General features: G+C 45.7%; 1 protein-coding gene and 1 long non-coding RNA gene across 2 annotated transcripts; both read left to right on the top strand.

The window, feature by feature from the left end:
* Positions 1-278: 278 nt before the first annotated feature.
* Positions 279-2,089, top strand: LOC120840529. Its single transcript, XR_006077047.1, has 3 exons — positions 279-331; positions 1,538-1,809; positions 2,068-2,089. It is a non-coding gene; the product is annotated as an uncharacterized LOC120840529 (long non-coding RNA).
* A 12,593-nt stretch (positions 2,090-14,682) lies between these two features.
* Positions 14,683-16,425, top strand: LOC115309024. Its single transcript, XM_029967163.4, has 3 exons — positions 14,683-14,772; positions 14,895-15,157; positions 15,363-16,425. Exons 1-3 carry the CDS (start codon positions 14,683-14,685, stop codon positions 16,393-16,395), a joined length of 1,386 nt encoding a protein of 461 aa, XP_029823023.3. The 3' UTR covers positions 16,396-16,425.
* Positions 16,426-19,135: the final 2,710 nt, after the last annotated feature.

The following is a 19,135-nucleotide window of genomic DNA, read 5'->3' as shown; positions in this document are numbered from 1 at the left end:
GGGCAAAGCCTGACCAGACTGGACGGTGCCCTGGACGCGCCTTTAGGTTCCATTGAGGAACTCCCGGCAGGAGATGGGATGACGTTGGGGGCCTCAAATTGTAAGTCCTCCAATTTTTACTGAATGCAACCAAGCACAACACCAGTCAGTGGTCCTAGTGTTAGCCTTTTTAATGTTTTATTTCCTAACACCGGCCTAACCGAAGGAGCTTTGACATGTGGTTTTTTTATATATATATATATATATATATATATATATCCCTTGACGTCAGCCACCTTGATAGTGGCAAAATGAAAGTGTGAAGTATTTATGCTCAAGGTCTGAATATTTGGTGAGTAACAACTGGCCACAAGGTGGTGGGCACTCCAGCTTTTCTCCGGGTATTTTATACTCAGAAACCTGTAATCTAACTTGCGAAAGCAAGGGCCTGCCGGCCTGTTTAACCACTGTTATAGTAGACTTGTTTGCACTGGCTGTCCTAGTTTAAGTGTGCCGGGCTGGCATTTTGAACCTGTCGGCTGCAGTGCTGGGATATGGTTCCCAAATTAAGCTTAGGAGTTTAAGAATGTTGGAACATTCATATCTTTTATTCAGCATGATTCTACTAGGAGCCAAATGTGGGAATTACTAGCTAGTAATTAGCTTGTCAGCTTTGGACCTTATAGCGTAACCATCATTTATCTTTTTTTAATGCTTCAGCTGAATAGTGCATGAATAAGAGGTAATTGCTGTAATGTGTTTCCCACTGGCAGTGACACAGCTACCTTTTTCTTTACAGCTAATTTGTATAGTATTTCCTAGTATAGCAGCCGTTGAGTTGTACTGTCAAAATAGCTGAAATAACTTGGCTGACTATGATTGCACCTCCTATGTTAGTTATGGTGCAACAAGGTTGCTGATCAGCTTATGAGACCAGCTCTACCCAATGCTATCTCCTTCACTCTGGGGACTTCTCAACATATTCCTTGCATTGGTGGAAAACTGATGTAATTTTTTGTCTACCAATTGTTGCATTGACATGATTGATGCACAGCTGATACAACCTGGCTGGTTTATGACAGGGCTTAATGCAGCCCTTTTTCATACAGCCATGTGCTTTCTTTTATGGTTCAAATATGAGATAATAAAGATCAAGGTTAAATATAATTGTTTGTTTTTTTGTATTTGCAGGCTGCTGCTATGCACACTGCAAAATATATATTTTATTTATGAATTTTTTCACACCATTTATACAATGGGCAAAGTGTGTGCAACCACGGTGTGTGAGTTGTGTACTCCAAAACTACCATCTGTAGGCAGCCTCAAATTTAGCACACACATAACAGTGCTTGTCTCTTAGCGAGTGCAGTCATAAACATATATCTTTTTAGGTTCACGGCTCCTGATGATTTCTTTTATCAGTCAAGCCATTTTAATCTTTTGCTTTTAAAGAAGGGAAAGACTGGTGTCCGCTATTGCTGCACAGCTTACTTCTCCATAGGACCCAGGGCCAGAGCTTGATAATACATTACTCACCCTAATTAATCTTCCATTTCAGGTCCAGAGCAGTCTCCAATAGTTAAGCTGGTGCTTGAGCTTCGGCTACAGAATGGGGAGATTTTGCGGCAGTTGGGGGCGATGCAGCAGGACATTAGAAACTTAAGTTTTAATTTATCGCAAATGAAGGCCTCAATGTCTGCTGCACCGCCTTCGCCGGAAATGGCTCCAGAGCCGTCGCGGGCGCCCCTTCCAAAGCTGCCCGCGGCGACTATGGAAGAATTCAGGGAATTGGAAAATGCCCTGAAGGATAAAGCTACAGCCACAGCCCTGGTATGTTGCACTTTCCTCCTTTCATATGATGATTTTTCCAACATCCACTGCAGTGCTTGTCGCTGGCTCATAATGTCAACTATCATACTCGGCCACTAAACGGGTGGACACTGCATTTGCTTTACTCAATGTTAATAAATGATAGCTTTTCAGTATGAAGAAAAATGAAAACTGGTTGTGTCGTCATAGCCGTGTTTCTGTGTTTGATTTGGTATTTGGTCATGCTTCTACATTTCCGTTGTCCCTTGTTTTTCACAGCAGCTGGAGGTGGCTACATGGGTCAGGGCAACTGACACGGTTGCCGAGGCCTGCCGAAGCCTTCTGGAAAGGGCCCTCAAGAAGGAGGTCCAAATAAAATTTAGCCTCCTGGGCCGGAAAGGCAAGCTACCTTTCCGGGGGACGCTCCTCTGCCGCATTGTGACAGGTATGATTATATTTGCTTAATTGATCAACACATTGATAGATCCTTGTTATTCGAGTTTGCTGAAGTGCATGCAACTGCTTGACTGTTATAGCATGTCACTTTCAAATCAAATCCTTTATTTGTGCCTGTGATGTAGCATATAGTACAGGCACTGGGAGGCAGACAAAAACCCAGCAGTTGTTGGCTTGACAAGGTTTGCACACTTGTTCACTCAGCAAGCAGCAAGGTGACAAATGTGATACAAAGAAAAATATAAGAGAAAAAGAATTGCACCAATAAATGTTAGTAAACACTATAAACTATTTGGGGATTAGTTTACAGAGCTTGAAACATGATTTGTCTCATCGAAGGGTGGTCACAGGTTCTATTTGTACATTTTGTCAGAATAATTGGTTTGGTGATGATGGGAGATGATGCTTTAACATTTGTGTGCAGTGGTTAGTTAAATTATGAGGAACAGTCTATAGGCTACCATCACGTAGGTTACAGGCAGTAGTGATCTCAGTCAGGTGAGGTATGGAGGGTAATCTCAGTCAGGTGAGGTATGGAGGGTAATCTCAGTGTGTTAAATTTATTATACCTTAATTATGTACCATATGGTGCTAGAGAATATTCACATTGGCTAGTATTTGGAAGAAGGTTCATTGTATGAAAAAGATTTTTAGTCTTGTTTTTAGTCTTGAGTGTTATATTTTACATTTACAATAATACACACAGCCTTTTTCTAAAGTAAGTTCGTTTTAAACAATGCTTCTAATCTGTTATAGCGTAACATATTTAGTTCAAAAGGCCTATTATAGTGCCTGAAAATTCTAGCTATGCCTGAATGCAGCATATACTCTATCTCACAAGTTGCATGCAGTGTAGTGCAACTGTAGCCCTTGTCAGCCAATCAAGAACATAAATGCACCAGTGTACATGTGTTCTTGCACAGCGTATCAGTCTTCGCCTGCATTGTCTGGTCTCTGTAGAAGCCATTACAGGCAATTAAGTTATTCTTTACAGTCTGCCGAGTCATTCCATATGCCTGAATAGTTCATACTCTATAAATACAGCATAATCTCGATGATAGGGATTACCCGGGAACACGAAAAAATATTCATATAATCCTGAATTTGTTTAATCCAAGACAAGCTAACTTGTGTGTATACTTTGTCTGTGATGTTTGTTTGCACTCTTCTGCCCTTGTAGTTGCTCATAAGCCCCATCCAAAATGCATAAAGCTGCGCAGCGCTTTCTCGGCTCATATTGCTTGCACTTATGGTGCAGCATGGAACATCAAGAGCGTTAAGTGTTTCTACCATCGACGACACAGCTTTGTTGGGCATGTGAGTTAACCTTGGCTCATTGGGCTGTGAGCCAGGCATGCTGCCGCTTGGCCAGCATAGACTGGAGGTGGAGAGGGGGACAGCGGCAACTGTGCGTACTCTCTTCCCCTCTAAGACCAGCTGCGCCCACCCACTCGTTTCGCATGCACCGATGGTTCACGTGCTCATATCACCCGGGACGACTTGAGTACTGTTTGTATCATCCTGAATGGCAATATATTCAATATTGCCCGGACCATCTTTAAATTCACGTGACCCTGAAATTCCGGTCAATCGTTATTGTATCATCGACATTTGACTCTGTGCAATCTGAGCCGTACCGGAACTTGTAACCGCATTGGGTACTCCTCCACCTCGTCGCACCTTGCAGCTCCACACTGCACACAACTACTGAGACAGAGTATAGCTGTGCAGTGCTGATGGGAACCTCTTCTTAGAATAGAAGTGTGGTCATTAGTATAGTAACCAGTAAAAGAGAGGAGCATGTTGCTTCTCTGTACCTAGCTCTTGACCTGACATCTGTATTTTAATTACTACTGCTCTGGATAGAGATTTAACCCTGGTTGGATCCAATTTCCTGATCCTAAGACTATTCTAAGTATCAGCGGCAACCGTTATGCCTTGATGTTTAATGCAGAACGTTTAAAATTTCCACTTTCAGAGACCATCAAGAGTGCGAAGGCTGCCAATGTGCCAGATGTCGAAAAGGCCATTGGCAGGTACCTGGCCGGTGCTGTGGACCGGGAGGGGGGCAGGCGCCAGAGGTTTTGCCGCCAAACAGGGGCCATTCAACTGCCAACTGGCGATGTGTGAAGTGCAAAAAAAATAGCACAGAAAGTTGTTTTCAAAATAAATTATTAGCAAAGAAATTATTTTGTTCATTTGCATGGCAAACTAAAATGCACGCAATATTTTCTGATGGTAAAATTATATATTTTTAGCCTGCATGTTGCAAAGAAAATCTTCAGTGTTATCAATACAAGAGAGATAAAACTATTATCTGTTGTTGCAGTTGTACATTATATTGCCAAATATTGGGAAGAGCCTGGCGGCAAAGGGTTACCAGTGCAAGTGTGGTAAACTGCTCAACCATGGTGCCAGGAGAAAGGCACGCCCAATATTTGTAGTAGCTTGGCGAAAAAGGCCTTCGGACATTTGGCTGCCGTTCCGACAGAGATTGGCAGCCAATTTTAAGGTGGTTGGCAAAACCTATCTAGGCTAAAAGGGCAGTGCCGTTATGCCAAATATTGGCTGAAAATGGGCAAGCGGAGTGGTCCAATATTGGCTGAAAATGGGCAAACAGAATGGTTCAATATTGGCTGGAAAATGGGCAAATAGAGTGGTCCAATAGTGGCTGAAAATGGGCAAACAGAGTGGTCCAATATTGGCTGAAAATGGGCAAACAGAATGGTCCAATATTGGCTGGAAATAGGCAGACAGAGTGGTCCAATATTGGCTGAAAATGGGCAAACAGAATGGTCCAATATTGGCTGAAAATGTGGAAATAGATTGGTCCAATATTGGCTGAAAATTGGCAAACGTAGTGGTCCAATATTGGCAGGCTAGCTGGCCCAATATAACGCCTTGTAGCGTTTGCCAATATTGCCCAATATTGGTGCCAGCGTGAGTCGATATAGGACCGTCATTGGACCAATATTGGGGTGCTACTTGGGTTTGCTGTTCGTGTCCCCTCCCGTACTGCTGCAAAGGAAATCCCGAGCTGGGTGTCCATGAAGGAAACATTCCTCACCAGCTGAAGCTTTTCAATGAGCACCAAGTACTGGGGATGCAGTTGTGTAGGGCTCCCGTCAAACACGGCAAGCGCTTGAACGATGCCAACTGAAGCATCCTGCAGTTGAGCAACACAGCGCGTGAGAGTCTCAAGCCGGTAGCAAGACATGCCTGGCATGTCTACGGCATGGATACTACAAAGAACGCCTGTGGGCAGTAGTGTTGCGGAATGGGCACCCCCCATTCCATTCCAATTCCATTCCGGGAATTAGAGTTTTCGATAATTCAATTCCTTTCAACTCCTAGGATTGAGGACACTGGGCCCATTCCCACTCCTGGAATGGCTGAATCGTCCCATTCCATTCCTCTAAAGTCTCGTTCACACTCTTGCAACCGAGTACGACCGAGAAAGACTTCTTGGGACCGGATGCGCTGAGCGGAGCTGGTCCTAAGAGATCGCAAGAGGCTTAAAAACCGGTTTGGTCTCTCTCGGTCGTACTCGGTTGCAAGAGTGTGAACGGGCCTTAATTCCTAAACGTAAAAATTGGCATTTGACAGCTACATTGTGCAATGTTTCCGGCATAAGCAGCATAAAGCTGACATTGTCAAAAGCATAGACAATTGCAAAAAAAAAATGCTAAATGCCTCAAAAAAGCACTGATCTTACTAAGCTCACTGTGCTGCACTGCCTGGGGTGACTCAAAGCGTCCGCAGCGGTCCATCGCAAGGTGAAACAAGGTATGCAGAAACTCAAGTCAAAGGAAATGAGCGGCAATCCGCTAGCTTGTTTGTAACCTCAACCCACTTGAATGTAAAACATATAACAAAGAAAATAGGCATCGGAACAAAGACCAAGTAAAAGGCGGACTTACACGTAAAATTGCAGTATATATATATAAAAAAGAAACAAGCGTTGGAGCAAAGCGCGAGAGGAGAAGTGAAAAGTGAATCTCTTTTTGTTTTAATGCCGAAGCAAACCCAGATTTCACACTTCAAAGGAAGGAAGAGCCGTGCATGGCGGCATGTCTCTTTGCCGCTTCCTTCGTTTCTTTTGCTTGGCGCTTGGTTTCTCGTTTCGCTCTCGTGTAACACCCGTAAAGCCCGTCGTCTGTGCGTCCGTGAAAGGCGCACAGACGACGCCTTTCACGGACGCACCCCCTCCCCCCTTTCGTCTTTGCTCTGATGCGTGTTTTTTGTATTGCTAGCAGTTTCCCGCGCATTTTTTTTTTTCTGAGCAACTGACTCCCTGAGTGGCTCCATTTAGCTGAACGTAGCCCCCCCCCCCCCTCTTCCCTAAAAAAAAGATAAAGAAAGAACCGGGCCCATTCCATTTCCATTCCATTCCGGGCAAATGACATCTAATTCCATTCCCATTCCATCCACCTCATCGTTACCGCCATTCCATTCCCCATTCCATTCCGGGGTCGCGAAAATGCGGAATGATTCCGGAATCATTCCAACTCCGGAGTCGCAATTCCGCAACACTGGTGGGCAGGTACATCCGGCGGGCGGAGCACTGAAACCCCGTAACCCCCCGATCTCTCTTGCCTAAAGCGGGAAACACATGTACGACGAAACCTTCCGATCCGACGTGCGGACTGCCGGAATGACCTTGGGGGGAGAGGGTTTTCGTAGCATCGGAGAGCGTTGAAAACCCTCGCCTTCGACCGTCGTATTGCGCGGTCGGACGTCGGATCGGACGGTTTCGTCGTACATGTGTTTCGCGCTTAAGGCTAGGAATGCAGCGCTTTGGACGTAACTTATTAGTACCAACGAAGGCTAGGAGTGCGAGCTAGCGCGTGCTCTGTGGACTGCAACGGATATTTCTTCCGCGAAAACATGTACTCGACTGGCGCTGCATTCACACTGGCGGTTGAATCGCGATCCTGAAGCGGTTGCGAACGGGGTAGCTTAATGGTGCAGTCCAATTTCACGTGCATTTGGTGACGTAAGTAAGCAGATCAGCTTTGCGGTTGCGATACAAATGCCAGTGTGAGTGCAGCTTCACTGCCATGATCGCTGTTAGTACCCCGACTTCAGCAGTGCTTTGTTAGCACTGTAGGTGTCATTTAGAGCAAGCAGTAGGAACTTGTTGAAAATGTAGTCTAAGTGATGTGCGCAAGCCCGGCAGCAATCAGTCTATCGAATGTTTCACCGACATATTGTTTTTTTGACACTGCTACGTTTGATTAACAAATAGTTTAGTTGAAACAGTTGCATGTCCGTTTTGTCGGCAGCATTTTTTCGTTATCTCCAGTGCCTAATGACTTCAGCAATGTACAGCGGCCCAATTTCTTTTAATAATATCAAGCGAACTTCGACCGCCGGACTGGCCAGTGCCGTGCCGCGGAGGGGTGCGGCGATACGGGCGAGATTATGCGCCTGCGCACAAAGCACTTTCCGGTGCGAGCGTCATCTGTTTATCTGCTAGGCTATTCCGTCGACCGCGCACAGCCCCTTTTCCGTAGCAAAGGAGTGCAGGGCGCTGATGGACATCACATCATTGATTATCCAATGCCCACTTCTCTTGATTTCTCTTTCTGTCTGCTGCTTTTATCGGTTCGTAGAGCAAACGTCTGAACAGCACGCGCTGGTGTGATACTTGTCTTGCGCGGCATAAACAGTGGTGCAATGACAATAGTTTCACTCTGCGGTCTGGTTGTGTTGTCTTGTGTTCGAATTTGCTGCCAGCTGCTATTTAGTGTGACCGAAAAAGAAAAAAAAAAGCGAGTGATAAGCAAGCTTTCTTCAGGTCTTTGCGTAAAGGCGGTTTTCTCTGCCAGCAGATGAGCACCTGGGATGTGTGCGGTCAACGGAATAGCTTAGCAGACGACGCTGTCACTGGAAAGAGCTTTGTGAGCACGTGCCCAATCTCTCCCGTATCGCCGCACCCCTCCGCAGCACGGTGCTGGCCGGCCCAGCTGTCGATGCTTGCTTGATATTATTAAAAACTTGGGCCACTGTACATGGGCTGGCCTGTGTGCCTCTAGATTTAGGCCTTCTGGCTACTTCATAGCTTAGCTTGCTGAACTCTTGGCGATGCACGCCCGATCCTTGATATTGTAACTATATTCCCCGAGGGACGGCAAGGGTGACCACGTACGGCACGGTTTGGAAGCCTAGGTTGCCGCGGCCTACAGACAGCATTCCTCTAAACTTCCAGCAAGCTAAATGAATCACATAATGCAGTCCAATCCATATAGCGAAAGAAAATATTTTTGTCGACGAACATGTGTCGGTGAAACTTATTTCAGTGGAAACTTGTACCATCAAGCTGGAAATAAGTAGGAATAACCACCTGCCAGGGTGGTTATTTATACTGACACTAGGACATCACACAGATAGGCGATCAGCTGGACTGGTGGGCGGCAGGACCAGTGCTGCCCACTGTAGGGAGAACCTTGCCACCAGCACTGCGGAGTGATGTCGCGTGCAAGCCATGTATATGAGGTGCATGGCAGATTGATTTAGGATTTTTTTTTTCTCCAGATAACACACATACTTGGCAGCCTTTAGGCATTTTGACATTTTCGACATAGCCTCCACAGAGACAAATGTGCTTATTTTAACGATGTGGCAGCCTTGCGATTCCATGCCGGAACCACCCTTTTAGAATGTTTTGCCCTCACGCCTAGACAGCTGTTTCCATTTTGTCAATATTCATAAAATAAAGTTCTTGCTGTTTTTTTTTTCTTTTTTTTTTGTCATGGCACCAGATAGAGGATAGTAAGTGGGGGTTAAGGTAGCAGACATCAAAATACCAACGTGGCGATTTCCTCTATTGTTTCCTGGGTTATGTGGCGTTGGGCATTGTCATGCTCAAGATCGCCCATTTTTCTTGACTGCCTTTGAATGGCGCGACACAGTCTCTTGAGAGTAGCCACATATCCGGCTATGTTGATGGTGGTTGCCGGTTCTAGCAAGTTAATAAGGATAATGCCCTCCGTATTCAGAAAGCAATGGGAAAGTGTCCTTTTGCAGTCATTGATCACCTGGAATTAGCTTTCCAGGTGGGGGTGCAGCACACTTCCAAATTGTGGCTATGGTGATTCATGGAAGGCTTGCCACACCGGTGGCACAAGTGCATTTGGCTCCAGGAACCACATTTCAAGATGATGAATATGTCTATCTACATCGAAGTGGCCGGTACATGCGGTAGACGATTAATATAAATATGGTACACCCCTCACAGGAAGGAGTAAGGGTTGTTTCAGAAGTAACCCATAATATGTGTTTATCCTTCTTGGCGGTGCACAGAGATCTCGAAGAGCTGTTGGAGTCAGTGTTGCCCGACTCAAGTAATGAGGATGCTGCAATGTCGAAAGGAACGTCGAAAGGAACGTCGAGAGGGGCATCGAAGGAAACGTCAAAAACTGTCAAGGTACACATCTATATTTTTTTGTATCTGATACATGAAAGGTTTATAGCACTTCTCTGGTCCCTGACTTCCTTTCTGCGTTCTGTTCAAAATGCTGCTGGCCTGTTCTTTACGTCATTTTTTTTAACTTTCTTTTCTTCAATATTAGGTGAAACAGCCTCTATGTTTACCGCAGTGAGTGGTAAAGCGTGGGCGAGCTGGTGAACGATCATATCATGATTAAAGCAATCCCAAGTCAAGGGAAACAGGATTACAAAAAGGAAACAGATTGACGTCGTGACACGTTTTGTCTGCCCCCTTGTCTGTCCTTGCCTGAACCCATTGTGGCCTATATCTAGAAAACAGTCTACAAAGTAGGCTTATATATAGTTGCATCTGAATGATGTTGCAAATCCAGTCTGACAGCTTTAGGTTCAAGCTGGCTCATCCGTCAAAATGGCTTGTGGTGGTGGTGCATCAAGCAATTAAAACAAAATAATTGCTTGATGATCACTCCATTTTCTTTGCTGTGTTTGGGACAGTTTGGGTACTGATGTCAGAGTGCCCGTCATTGCTGTAAGCCAGTGGGATAAAACAGTGTGCAGCTGGAGCTTATACTTTCACTTATACTTACACAGCTTATAAGCATTCTAATGATTCACTCAGCTTGATTTCATTGTTTCAAGGAGCACTTTGCCTTGCACTGTGTTTCAAATACTCATTTGGGTTCGAGTTACACGGATCCTGTCATGTAACAACACTGATAGATGGACGATGAACATGGGCAGGTGTTTAAATGCTATGCGCAGAGCCATTACTCCAGAGTTGGGTCGAGTAAGCTTTCGGACACAACCGTAAACTGCCTGTTTCAAGTAAATACACCATGTTAAAGGTGCACTAAAGAGGTTTCTGAGACCACCTGTTTTTGGTGATAACTCATTCTACAATCTCTTAAGCACCTTAAAAGTCCAAAAATATTTGGACTTTTGCAACGCTTATTTCCCTTCTAAATATTTGATTTGAGATTGGGCGCGCCTCTTTCTGAGTGGAACTTTCTGCAGGAGTAGGGCAGAGCATAATCCTACCGAGGTGATGGCGGGTGATGAGGGGCACTCGTCAGCCAATCGCTAGCCACCTTTCCGAGAGCAGACGAAGCATCTGCTCTCGGGAAGGCACCCCGCCGTCGCCTTGGCTAAATTATGTGCCGCTGGCGCGAAAATTTCCGCTCAGGAAGGGGCATACCCGATCTTAGATCACATTTTTAGTAGTGAAATAAGCATTACATGAGCATATTTTATTTTTAGGATGCTTAGAGCCCGTAGATTGACAGGGTGTTTAGCGACCTAGAAAACCGAGAATTGTCGGGGAAATTTTAATTACTGGGGAAGTCAGGGATATTGTCATTTTCCCTGTCAGGGAAAGTGAGCCGGAAACGCCATCGAGTGCCCTAGGCAAAGACTTGAGGATTTAAGCGTGAAACACATGTACGACAAAACCGTCCGATCCAACGTCCGATCAGGCAATGCGAGGGTTTTCAACGCTCTGCGGTGCTACGAAAACCCTCGCCCCCGAAGGTCATTCCGGCAGTTGCACGTCGGATCGGGCGGTTTCGTCGTACATGTGTTTCGCGCTTTAGGAGCAGAAAAATGGGCAATAAATTCTGCTTAGAGCGGAGCACGGGCTCTGCTCATGCGATGTAGAGTGTGCTACCCGATGCAAAGAGAGCAGCCGACAAATCCAGTACAAGCTTTGGATTGAATTGGATTGAGGACGCAACGCTAGGCTGGATCCAGTTAAAGCTATTATATTTAGCAACAAATGGAAGAGCCGCAGACTTCAATCGAAGCCTTAAGCCGAAAGTAGCCGAAAGTGTGCATCTGGGTGCCATATTGCCATTCGGTTATTGGCATGCTTTGTTGAGCGTTGTGTTTTCATCGTGTTTTCGGAAGTGGCCTCTTCACTAACGATGTTGGGGGCAAGAGAGTGCTCGTTTAATCCAGACTGGACGAACCCGAATATTTCGGAATATTCAAGTTGGATTAAGCGCATGCAAAATGATCCTCATACTGCTCAATGCCTTGTGTTGTTATGGTCTTATATATTAAACCGCCTCTACAGTGGTCAGAATTTCACCTGAAATTGTCAGGGAAAACCTGGAAAAGTCAAGGAATTTCGAAAGAATAATTTGCTAGACACTCTAATTGAGTTATGACCAAGAACAGATGATCTCAGACACCCCTTTTGTGCACTTTTAAGCAGGTCTATCCATATTTCTAATTTGAGTACAGCTAAATAATTTCTATATAATCTCTACCTAGCTAAATTAAGTTTAGGGGAGCCTACATCGTTTCATTGAACTGAGAATTTTGTTAAATCAGTCAAGGCCAGGTTTTCATGCAGCATAAATCTCCTATGCAGTAAGAATCTGTGAAAGACACTTGCACCGGTAGTGCATAGAAGAAGAAAAAGTAATGTTTTCCAGGGTAATGCAACCCTGTTCTGTAGGGATCACAGGTGAGCCTTATCAATGCCATCTGTCATATGCAGCTTAAAACAATTTCTGCTCTAGTGCCATCTAGCATAATTGATTCAAGGCCCAGAATGATGAGTCAGTCCTGTGCAGTTCCGCAAAAACCCAAACCAGGATGTGTTAACAATAAACTGAGATATTTCACACACAGTAGTCTTCGCTAGTTGATCTTTCAACTATTTTTTTTCGGGAATGCTTCATTGAATGGGTCTGGCAATTAAAGTTTTTGTTACTCTGATTCCCTAAAAAAATTGAAGTGAACCCTGCGGGTATCCGTGGGAAATCGATTTGTTTGTTAAATCGTTTTTAACAAAAATAAAGCTTTTATGGTATTACGTTTTTGCACTTCAGAAGCCAGGAAAAGCCAAGTCAGGGGCATTTGAGGACCGTATCATAGTGTGGATAAGGTTAGAGATCCTTCAACAGGTAATTCACCAGTTTTGCTGGTATGTGATCCAGTTTTCAGCTGACCGCGCAGGCCTGAGGCTACAAAAGTCTTGCTTGCTAAGGTTCCGACGGGTCAAAAAGTGGTATTGTTGAAGGCATCAGTATAAATCTGAGACAGTGTACTAACGCAGACGAAAATCCCAAGGACGCGAGGGGTCTAGGACATTTCGCTGTAGGACATTTCGGTGTAGGAACTTTCGGTGCGGACTTCTCGGTGTGCGGCCTTTTCGGTGCAAGACATTTCGGTGTAGGGACTTTTCGGTGCATGGACATTTCGGTGTATGGATATTTCGGTGCATGGTCGTTGAACACAAAAGGGACACCCAAGATTTGGTTTTCTCGCCCTTGTAGTATTTATCTTTCGCCCCCAAGTTGATACGAAAAAGTAATTCTTCCTCTGTTCAGCTTTGTTTCCTCGAACGCTACAGAGAACGCTTCGGCATTCATAAGAAACTTTTCCCTCCTTTTGGTTCATTCTTTGTAGTTGACAGAACAATGGACCTTTCTGCTTCTCTAACTTTTTGTGTTCTGAAGACAGCCATCTTTTTTTAGAAACGGGGATAAACGCTAGTCTTATCGCCTCCGACAAAGGTTGATAACCGTGCGCCTCTTTCGGGAAGCCGGGATCGGGGAACTTGTGACGAAAAGGGTCAACAATGCCAGAAACTTGCCTTACCTTAACCTTACACTTTGAGAACTCGATGTTATATGATAAGCATCTGATATTTGCGTGTCGCCTTGTCGTATACCGACCGGTGTTGGTTAAAACGAACAAGGAGGTGACTTTGTTGGTCTGATTCGCCTTTAGCGGAAAGATGAAACTTTATACAGGCTTCAGGACAAAGCCATGGACGAAGCTCAACACGATGCTTCGAAGAACGGGGCCGCCGCCAGGAGTAGTTATAGGTAGGACTCCGTGTTTTCGGATATATCCGAAAAACTCTGAAAAGCACTCGCCGGCTAAAATTTTCGTTGATTCGGGTTTATCTGAAAAACTCCAATATCGAAGTCAAAGCACAAAAAATATTAGTTCTAATATAAAACGGTACCAAGAGCGCTCACCAGTGCCCTTCCAAAACTTGTATAATTGCCAAAAGAGGCTCATCTCGTCAATATGCGTGCCATCAGCGACAATAGCTGACGAAATATGACGGCACCTATTACAGCAAGCTCTGAGATAGAGTTCCTAACAACCGTGATTGCACCAGCTGTAAAGTTCGTGCAATAAAAGTGAATTTCGTTGTCTTCATCCGTCGAAGTGTGAATAGCTTCTTTTTATTTTGTTCACCATTTTCGGAGATCTGGAAATTGACCAGAAATAAAATTCGATAAACTCGTAATTTCTGAGAATTCAGTATTTACCGAAAATAAACGCCGGTAAATGCCAGATTTTTGAGAAAAGAAAACACAAAAAAACCTCCAAATTTGACGAAGGCTAAACTCCGAAAGCATGGAATCCTAGTTATATGCTATAAGTAGTTTTTGGTCTAAACCGAAAAACACAAATAAGGGTATGCCGATTTCTTTTTTTTTTAAGATCACTATTTTAGAGCAGGAAGAGTAGGGGCAGGGGAGGGAGGAGGTAAGTCTACCCTTTGTTCGGCTGCTATGTTATGCTCCTGCGGTGTCCAACAATCAACCCAAGGTAGCTTGTCCGGATATAGGCTTATCACTGGAATTGCCTTTTGTAAAGCCGTTCCATTCAACAAACCTTTTTTCTCTCCTAGAAGAATTATGGAGAAATTGACAATACGGACAAACAAGGCAGGAATTCGTTTTCTTTTGTTTCGCCTTCAGCGGGTGAGGTGCGAAAAGGGGGGCACCCCTGCATTTGGTCTTATGTCACCAGTTATTTCTGCCCTTTCCAGTTAATTTTTCGCATTCTATCATAAAGGAAGGAAGGTCCAGGAGAGGACATAACGCCGCAGATGTGAAGCGGAGGGAGGGGGGAGAACTTCCGGTTTTAGAGGACACGCCCCTATTGGTGACTCACTTGTGTGTCGCCTCGTCGTATGCCAACCAGTGTTGGTGCAAACTAACTCGTCACTTCCCTGAAATGGCTGTGTACTTGCGAAGTAACCGCGGTGGGCTGAAACTTCTGCACGAAGGCTTCGAGTATGACAAGGAACGTTGCTTCAAAGAAAAGGTGAGCCTTTCACTGAGTTTGCGATTCAAATGCGATCTTTTTTTAATAGTACGAAGATTGTTACGCCGACTCTTCCTGTCTTTAGCTAAATTATAATTTATAAAAACGCCTATTCCTCGCAGACATACTGGCAATGTAGCCGGAAACTGGAGTGTAAAGCAAGGGCTCACACTATTGACGAAGAAGTTGTCAAGCTGATCAACGAACACAGCCATGCTCCCAGCCGACTGGACCAAGAGGCCAAGTTAGCGTACTCATCAATGAAGGAAAGAGCACGGACGACTGAGGAACCCAATCAAGCCATCGTCGGACGCCTGGTGGCCGAGATGACACCGGAAGCTTGCAGTTACTTACCGCCTCAGGACACTGTTAAGAGAACATTAAGGTAAGTGTTATACACGAATGTTACGAATTAACATCTTTGCTACCTTAGCAAAATATATGCCACCTCATATGCTATGGAGATGTCCAGTTTATCATCGGGCTAGCCTAAACATTTTTAAAATTGAAAATATAGTAAAATAATAATGAGTAACCGCCCTATAGTTGAAACGTGACAGCAATAATATTTCCAACTTTTTTGCATGCAGGAGGGCGCGGGCGATGGAGCAACGGCCGATGGCTCTCCCTTCACGCTTAGAAGACGTCGTCATCCCTGCGCAGTACGCGTCGAAGATTGACGGGTCCAGATTCCTGTTGCATGACTCCGGTGTGCAAGACCAGGACCGTTTCCTTATCTTCTGCAGCCCGCAGATGGTGGATGTTCTCCGAACATCTAAGAAGTGGTTCGCCGACGGGACGTTCAAGGTTGCGCCTGAGTTGTTTTACCAGGTTTACAGTCTACACTGCGAAGTGGGCGGCTCCATCCTGCCTGCGGCATACATTTTGCTAACGCGGAAAGACTGTGGGACGTACACGCGAGCCCTGAACACCACCCTTAACGCCAAGTGTGGGGGAGATTGCGAGCCAAGGACCGTCACAGTGGATTACGAACTGGCGGCTATCAACGCTTTCAGGGCGGTCTTCCCAAGCGCCGACGTGCGCGGGTGTTTTTTTCACCTGTCGCAATGTGTCTACCGCAGACTTCAGTCGGAAGGACTACAGGAGCTGTATGCTTTTGACCCCGACATAAACCTGGAAGCTCGCATGATCCCAGCTCTTGCAATTGTGCCCCAGGACGACGTGGAGGGGGCATTCACCGAGCTTGCGTCCAGCATCCGCGCAGAACTTCTCCCGGTGGTCGACTACTTCGAGGATGTGTTTATTGGGCGGCTAACGGCACGGGGCAGAAGAGATGCGCAGTTTCCAATTAAGCTATGGAACCACCACGACACCGTTCTCCGGGGCGGCTCCAAGACCACGAACTCAGTGGAAGCCTGGCACCGGAGCTTCCAAGCTCATGTTCAGTGCTCGCACCCAACTCTCTGGAGATTCTTGGAGGTGCTACAACGAGAAGACGCCCTGCAACTTCACCGGCTTGGAAGACTCGAGATGGGCCAGCGCTTCAAGCAGGCCTCGAAATACGCGAAGGCTGCAGAACGGTTAAAGACACTTGCTAGAGAATACGACGCTAGTGATGTGCGACGCTTCCTTAGGGGAGTTGCCCGCAACGTGTCGTTCTAGGTCCCGGGCCATGTGCCTTTTGTAAATAAAAGTGGTCCACATTACATTTTGTGTACTATTTTGCTTCTGAATGCATTTGGCTTCGGACTTTTGCTTGATAATGAAACCCACGACTAACCTATGATGTGTATCTTTACCTGTTTCTATAGTATTCAGAAGGCCTATTATCTCGAGCTACTTTCCAGAAAGAGCATTCCATCAGGAATAAAGTCAGACAAGCGAATAAGTTTGTGTTTAGCTATACACCTGCTAGCTAGGAAAATATCCTCGTAGTGTGAAAGAGGAAAGTAATTTAACTTGTTTAAGGTATGTATGTCTTAATAACGAGCAGAATCAACCGTGTTTGAATTGGGACAAGCTTTATGTCTTAATGAATACAACTGTTATATTTTATGCGTGAACATAAAATGTCCGAATAACTGCAAGTAAGTTCAACTTCCCGAACTTCAAATTTACACCGAAATTTCCGTGCACCGAAGCGACCGTACACCGAAAAGTCCGTACACCGAAATATCCGTGCACCGAAATTTCCGTGCACCGAAATGTCCGCACCGAAACGTCCTACACCGAAATGTCCTACACCAAAATGTCCGGATCCCGGACGCGAGAGCGGCGACTGAAAAGCATGACTGCAGCTATCTGCTGGTTGGTTGCCTGGTTTAGACCACAGAAGAGCACTTGGGCGCTTTTCTGACGCGGTGTTTACTTCAGGATGTAGCACGAGGTGCTGAGACTGTAGATCTGATTTTACTGCTCACTCAAATTGCCACGTCTTGTTGCTACGTCAGAAAGTGTGCCTTAATAACTATGATATGAAGAAAAACATTGAATCACTGCATTCGGAAACCAGACTTCCAGTATGTGCTGCAAAACCGCAAATGCTGTCTCCTTTCGTGGCATCTCTTTCAGATGCTCACGAATGCCGCCGCTGAGGCGGCACATTGCGCTGTATTCTGAGGAATTAACTGAGTCACAGAAGAGAGCATGAACACACGCCTGCAAGCACAATAGCATGCAGGTGTGGTCTCAAAATCAGGCGAGCCACTGACAGATGGTGCAGCAATAAGTTTCAGCCGCCGCTTGCACATACTGAGGATTTTTGTCCATGGAAGTACTTTAAACAAATGTGGAAGTGTTTTAGGTGTTTTAAACACCCAAGAATGATTTCTGCTTCAGGTGACCCCTTGACTGGATGATCAGTTGCTTCGCTGCTGCTGAGCTAAGACATGCTCAAGCTGAAACCAGGACAACCCAAGCTCAGGCCGAGGCAGAGCTAGTGGACACCAAGGCCAAGCTAGCTGATGCCGAGGCCAAGCTGGCCGAGGCCAAGGCCAAGATAGCCGAGGCCAGGGCAGCCTACGCCGTGGAGAAGTGCAAGCTGCTTGAAGCCCGAGCAGAAGAAGCAGAGGGCAAGGTGCTGGCAGCAGAAAGGAAAGCGCTCTTTGCCGCCAATTCTCTCTACCCTGTGCTTGAAAGTATGAATGAGTATAAGTGTAGCATGGTAGCCTAAAAGTTGGCCCCCTCCATCCTCAATTCATGGTGCAGCCACTGCAAGGCACAATGCCTTCCCCTAACCTGTTTTAAGCTCCGTGTTTCTTTAGACATGAGGGTCCTTGAAAGGGACATGAGGGTCCTTGAAAGGGACGGGGGGCCCGCGGACGGGGAGAACGGCGCAACCATGCGAGAACACGGCTGTATGTCGCTGACCACACGTATTGCGTTTAACCCGCAATGAACCGTTCTTGTTGTACCCGAAAAACGGCTACGACATGGTGGCAGCTGCGGAATCCGTCCACAACACGAAGTCAGCGAGCAACCGCTCCAGGTAGGCCGTACAAGCCGCACGAAACGTCCAAGCAGTAGCGCGGGAAAAAACGTTAGGCCTCGTTGCCAAAATACGTCCTCGGACAAAGGGTTCCCGGACATTTCATCGAACGCCATTTCGTCGAACGCCGTTTCATCGAAAAAATGGACGTTTCATCGAACGCCGATTCATCGAACGCCGTTTCATCGAATCGCTGACGGCCGTTTCATCGAATGTATTTTAAATAAAAAGTGTGAAAGATGCTCGTTTATGCACGGATCGAGTGCATTTTCGTGTAATTCACCCTTTCATCGTCAGGTTTTTTCATGACCAAACTTGTAGCTGTCACAATTTATTTTGATGCAAGTAACCCATGAGAATATTTTTACCGATTTCTACATTTGTTTCGCACGTTGTGCTTATTTGTTCGCCCCCTCTGTATTTACCCGATGGGAGTTGATGTTATTGTAACAAAGAGATAAAAAGTCGCACTCCCGGTAAGAGCGCACTCCAACTCAAGGAGGTCAGAAGGCGACTTAGGTTTTGCGCAGGCGCAACAGCTTTAGCCATGTGAGCTTCCTAGCCTCTCATGTCTTTCTATTTATACTTTTTTACTGCCCGAAGCTTGCAGTAGCTAAAGCTGAGGTGCTATTTATGAAACTACAATGAAACATTTTTTTGTTTGAAGACTTAATGAAGTCAAAAGTAAGTACGTCACTTCAAATGTTATTTGAAAACTTTCGGGGGTTCATTTGTCCGTGCGACAGCCATTCACCGTTTCAAATGATGAGCAATTTTGCTCTCAAAAAGTCCCCCACAGCCATGCTCCGTCGACCGGTTCTCATAAAAAAGGCGGACCTTCTCATTTCTTGCCGCTACGGCCTTCTTCTGGCGAGGAGGCTCTTGGGAACTCAGCATCGCCTCCAGCTTGTCTTC

The sequence above is a fragment of the Ixodes scapularis genome, unplaced genomic scaffold (genome assembly GCF_016920785.2).
Source record: "Ixodes scapularis isolate PalLabHiFi unplaced genomic scaffold, ASM1692078v2 ptg000549l_1___fragment_3__unscaffolded, whole genome shotgun sequence".
In the NCBI taxonomy this organism is placed as follows: Eukaryota; Metazoa; Arthropoda; class Arachnida; order Ixodida; family Ixodidae; genus Ixodes; species Ixodes scapularis.
The sequence above is the reverse complement of the archived record's forward strand: the minus strand, read 5'-3'. Positions and strand labels throughout refer to the sequence as shown.

What these genes read in the sequence shown, in the direction of transcription:
- LOC115309024 (XM_029967163.4), top strand. Translation starts at nt 14,683, where the DNA reads ATGGCTGTGTACTTGCGAAGTAACCGCGGTGGGCTGAAACTTCTGCAC. An exon ending in AACGTTGCTTCAAAGAAAAG is followed by an intron (nt 14,773 to 14,894) that starts GTGAGCCTTTCA and finishes TATTCCTCGCAG; the next exon opens with ACATACTGGCAATGTAGCCG. An exon ending in ACTGTTAAGAGAACATTAAG is followed by an intron (nt 15,158 to 15,362) that starts GTAAGTGTTATA and finishes TTTTGCATGCAG; the next exon opens with GAGGGCGCGGGCGATGGAGC.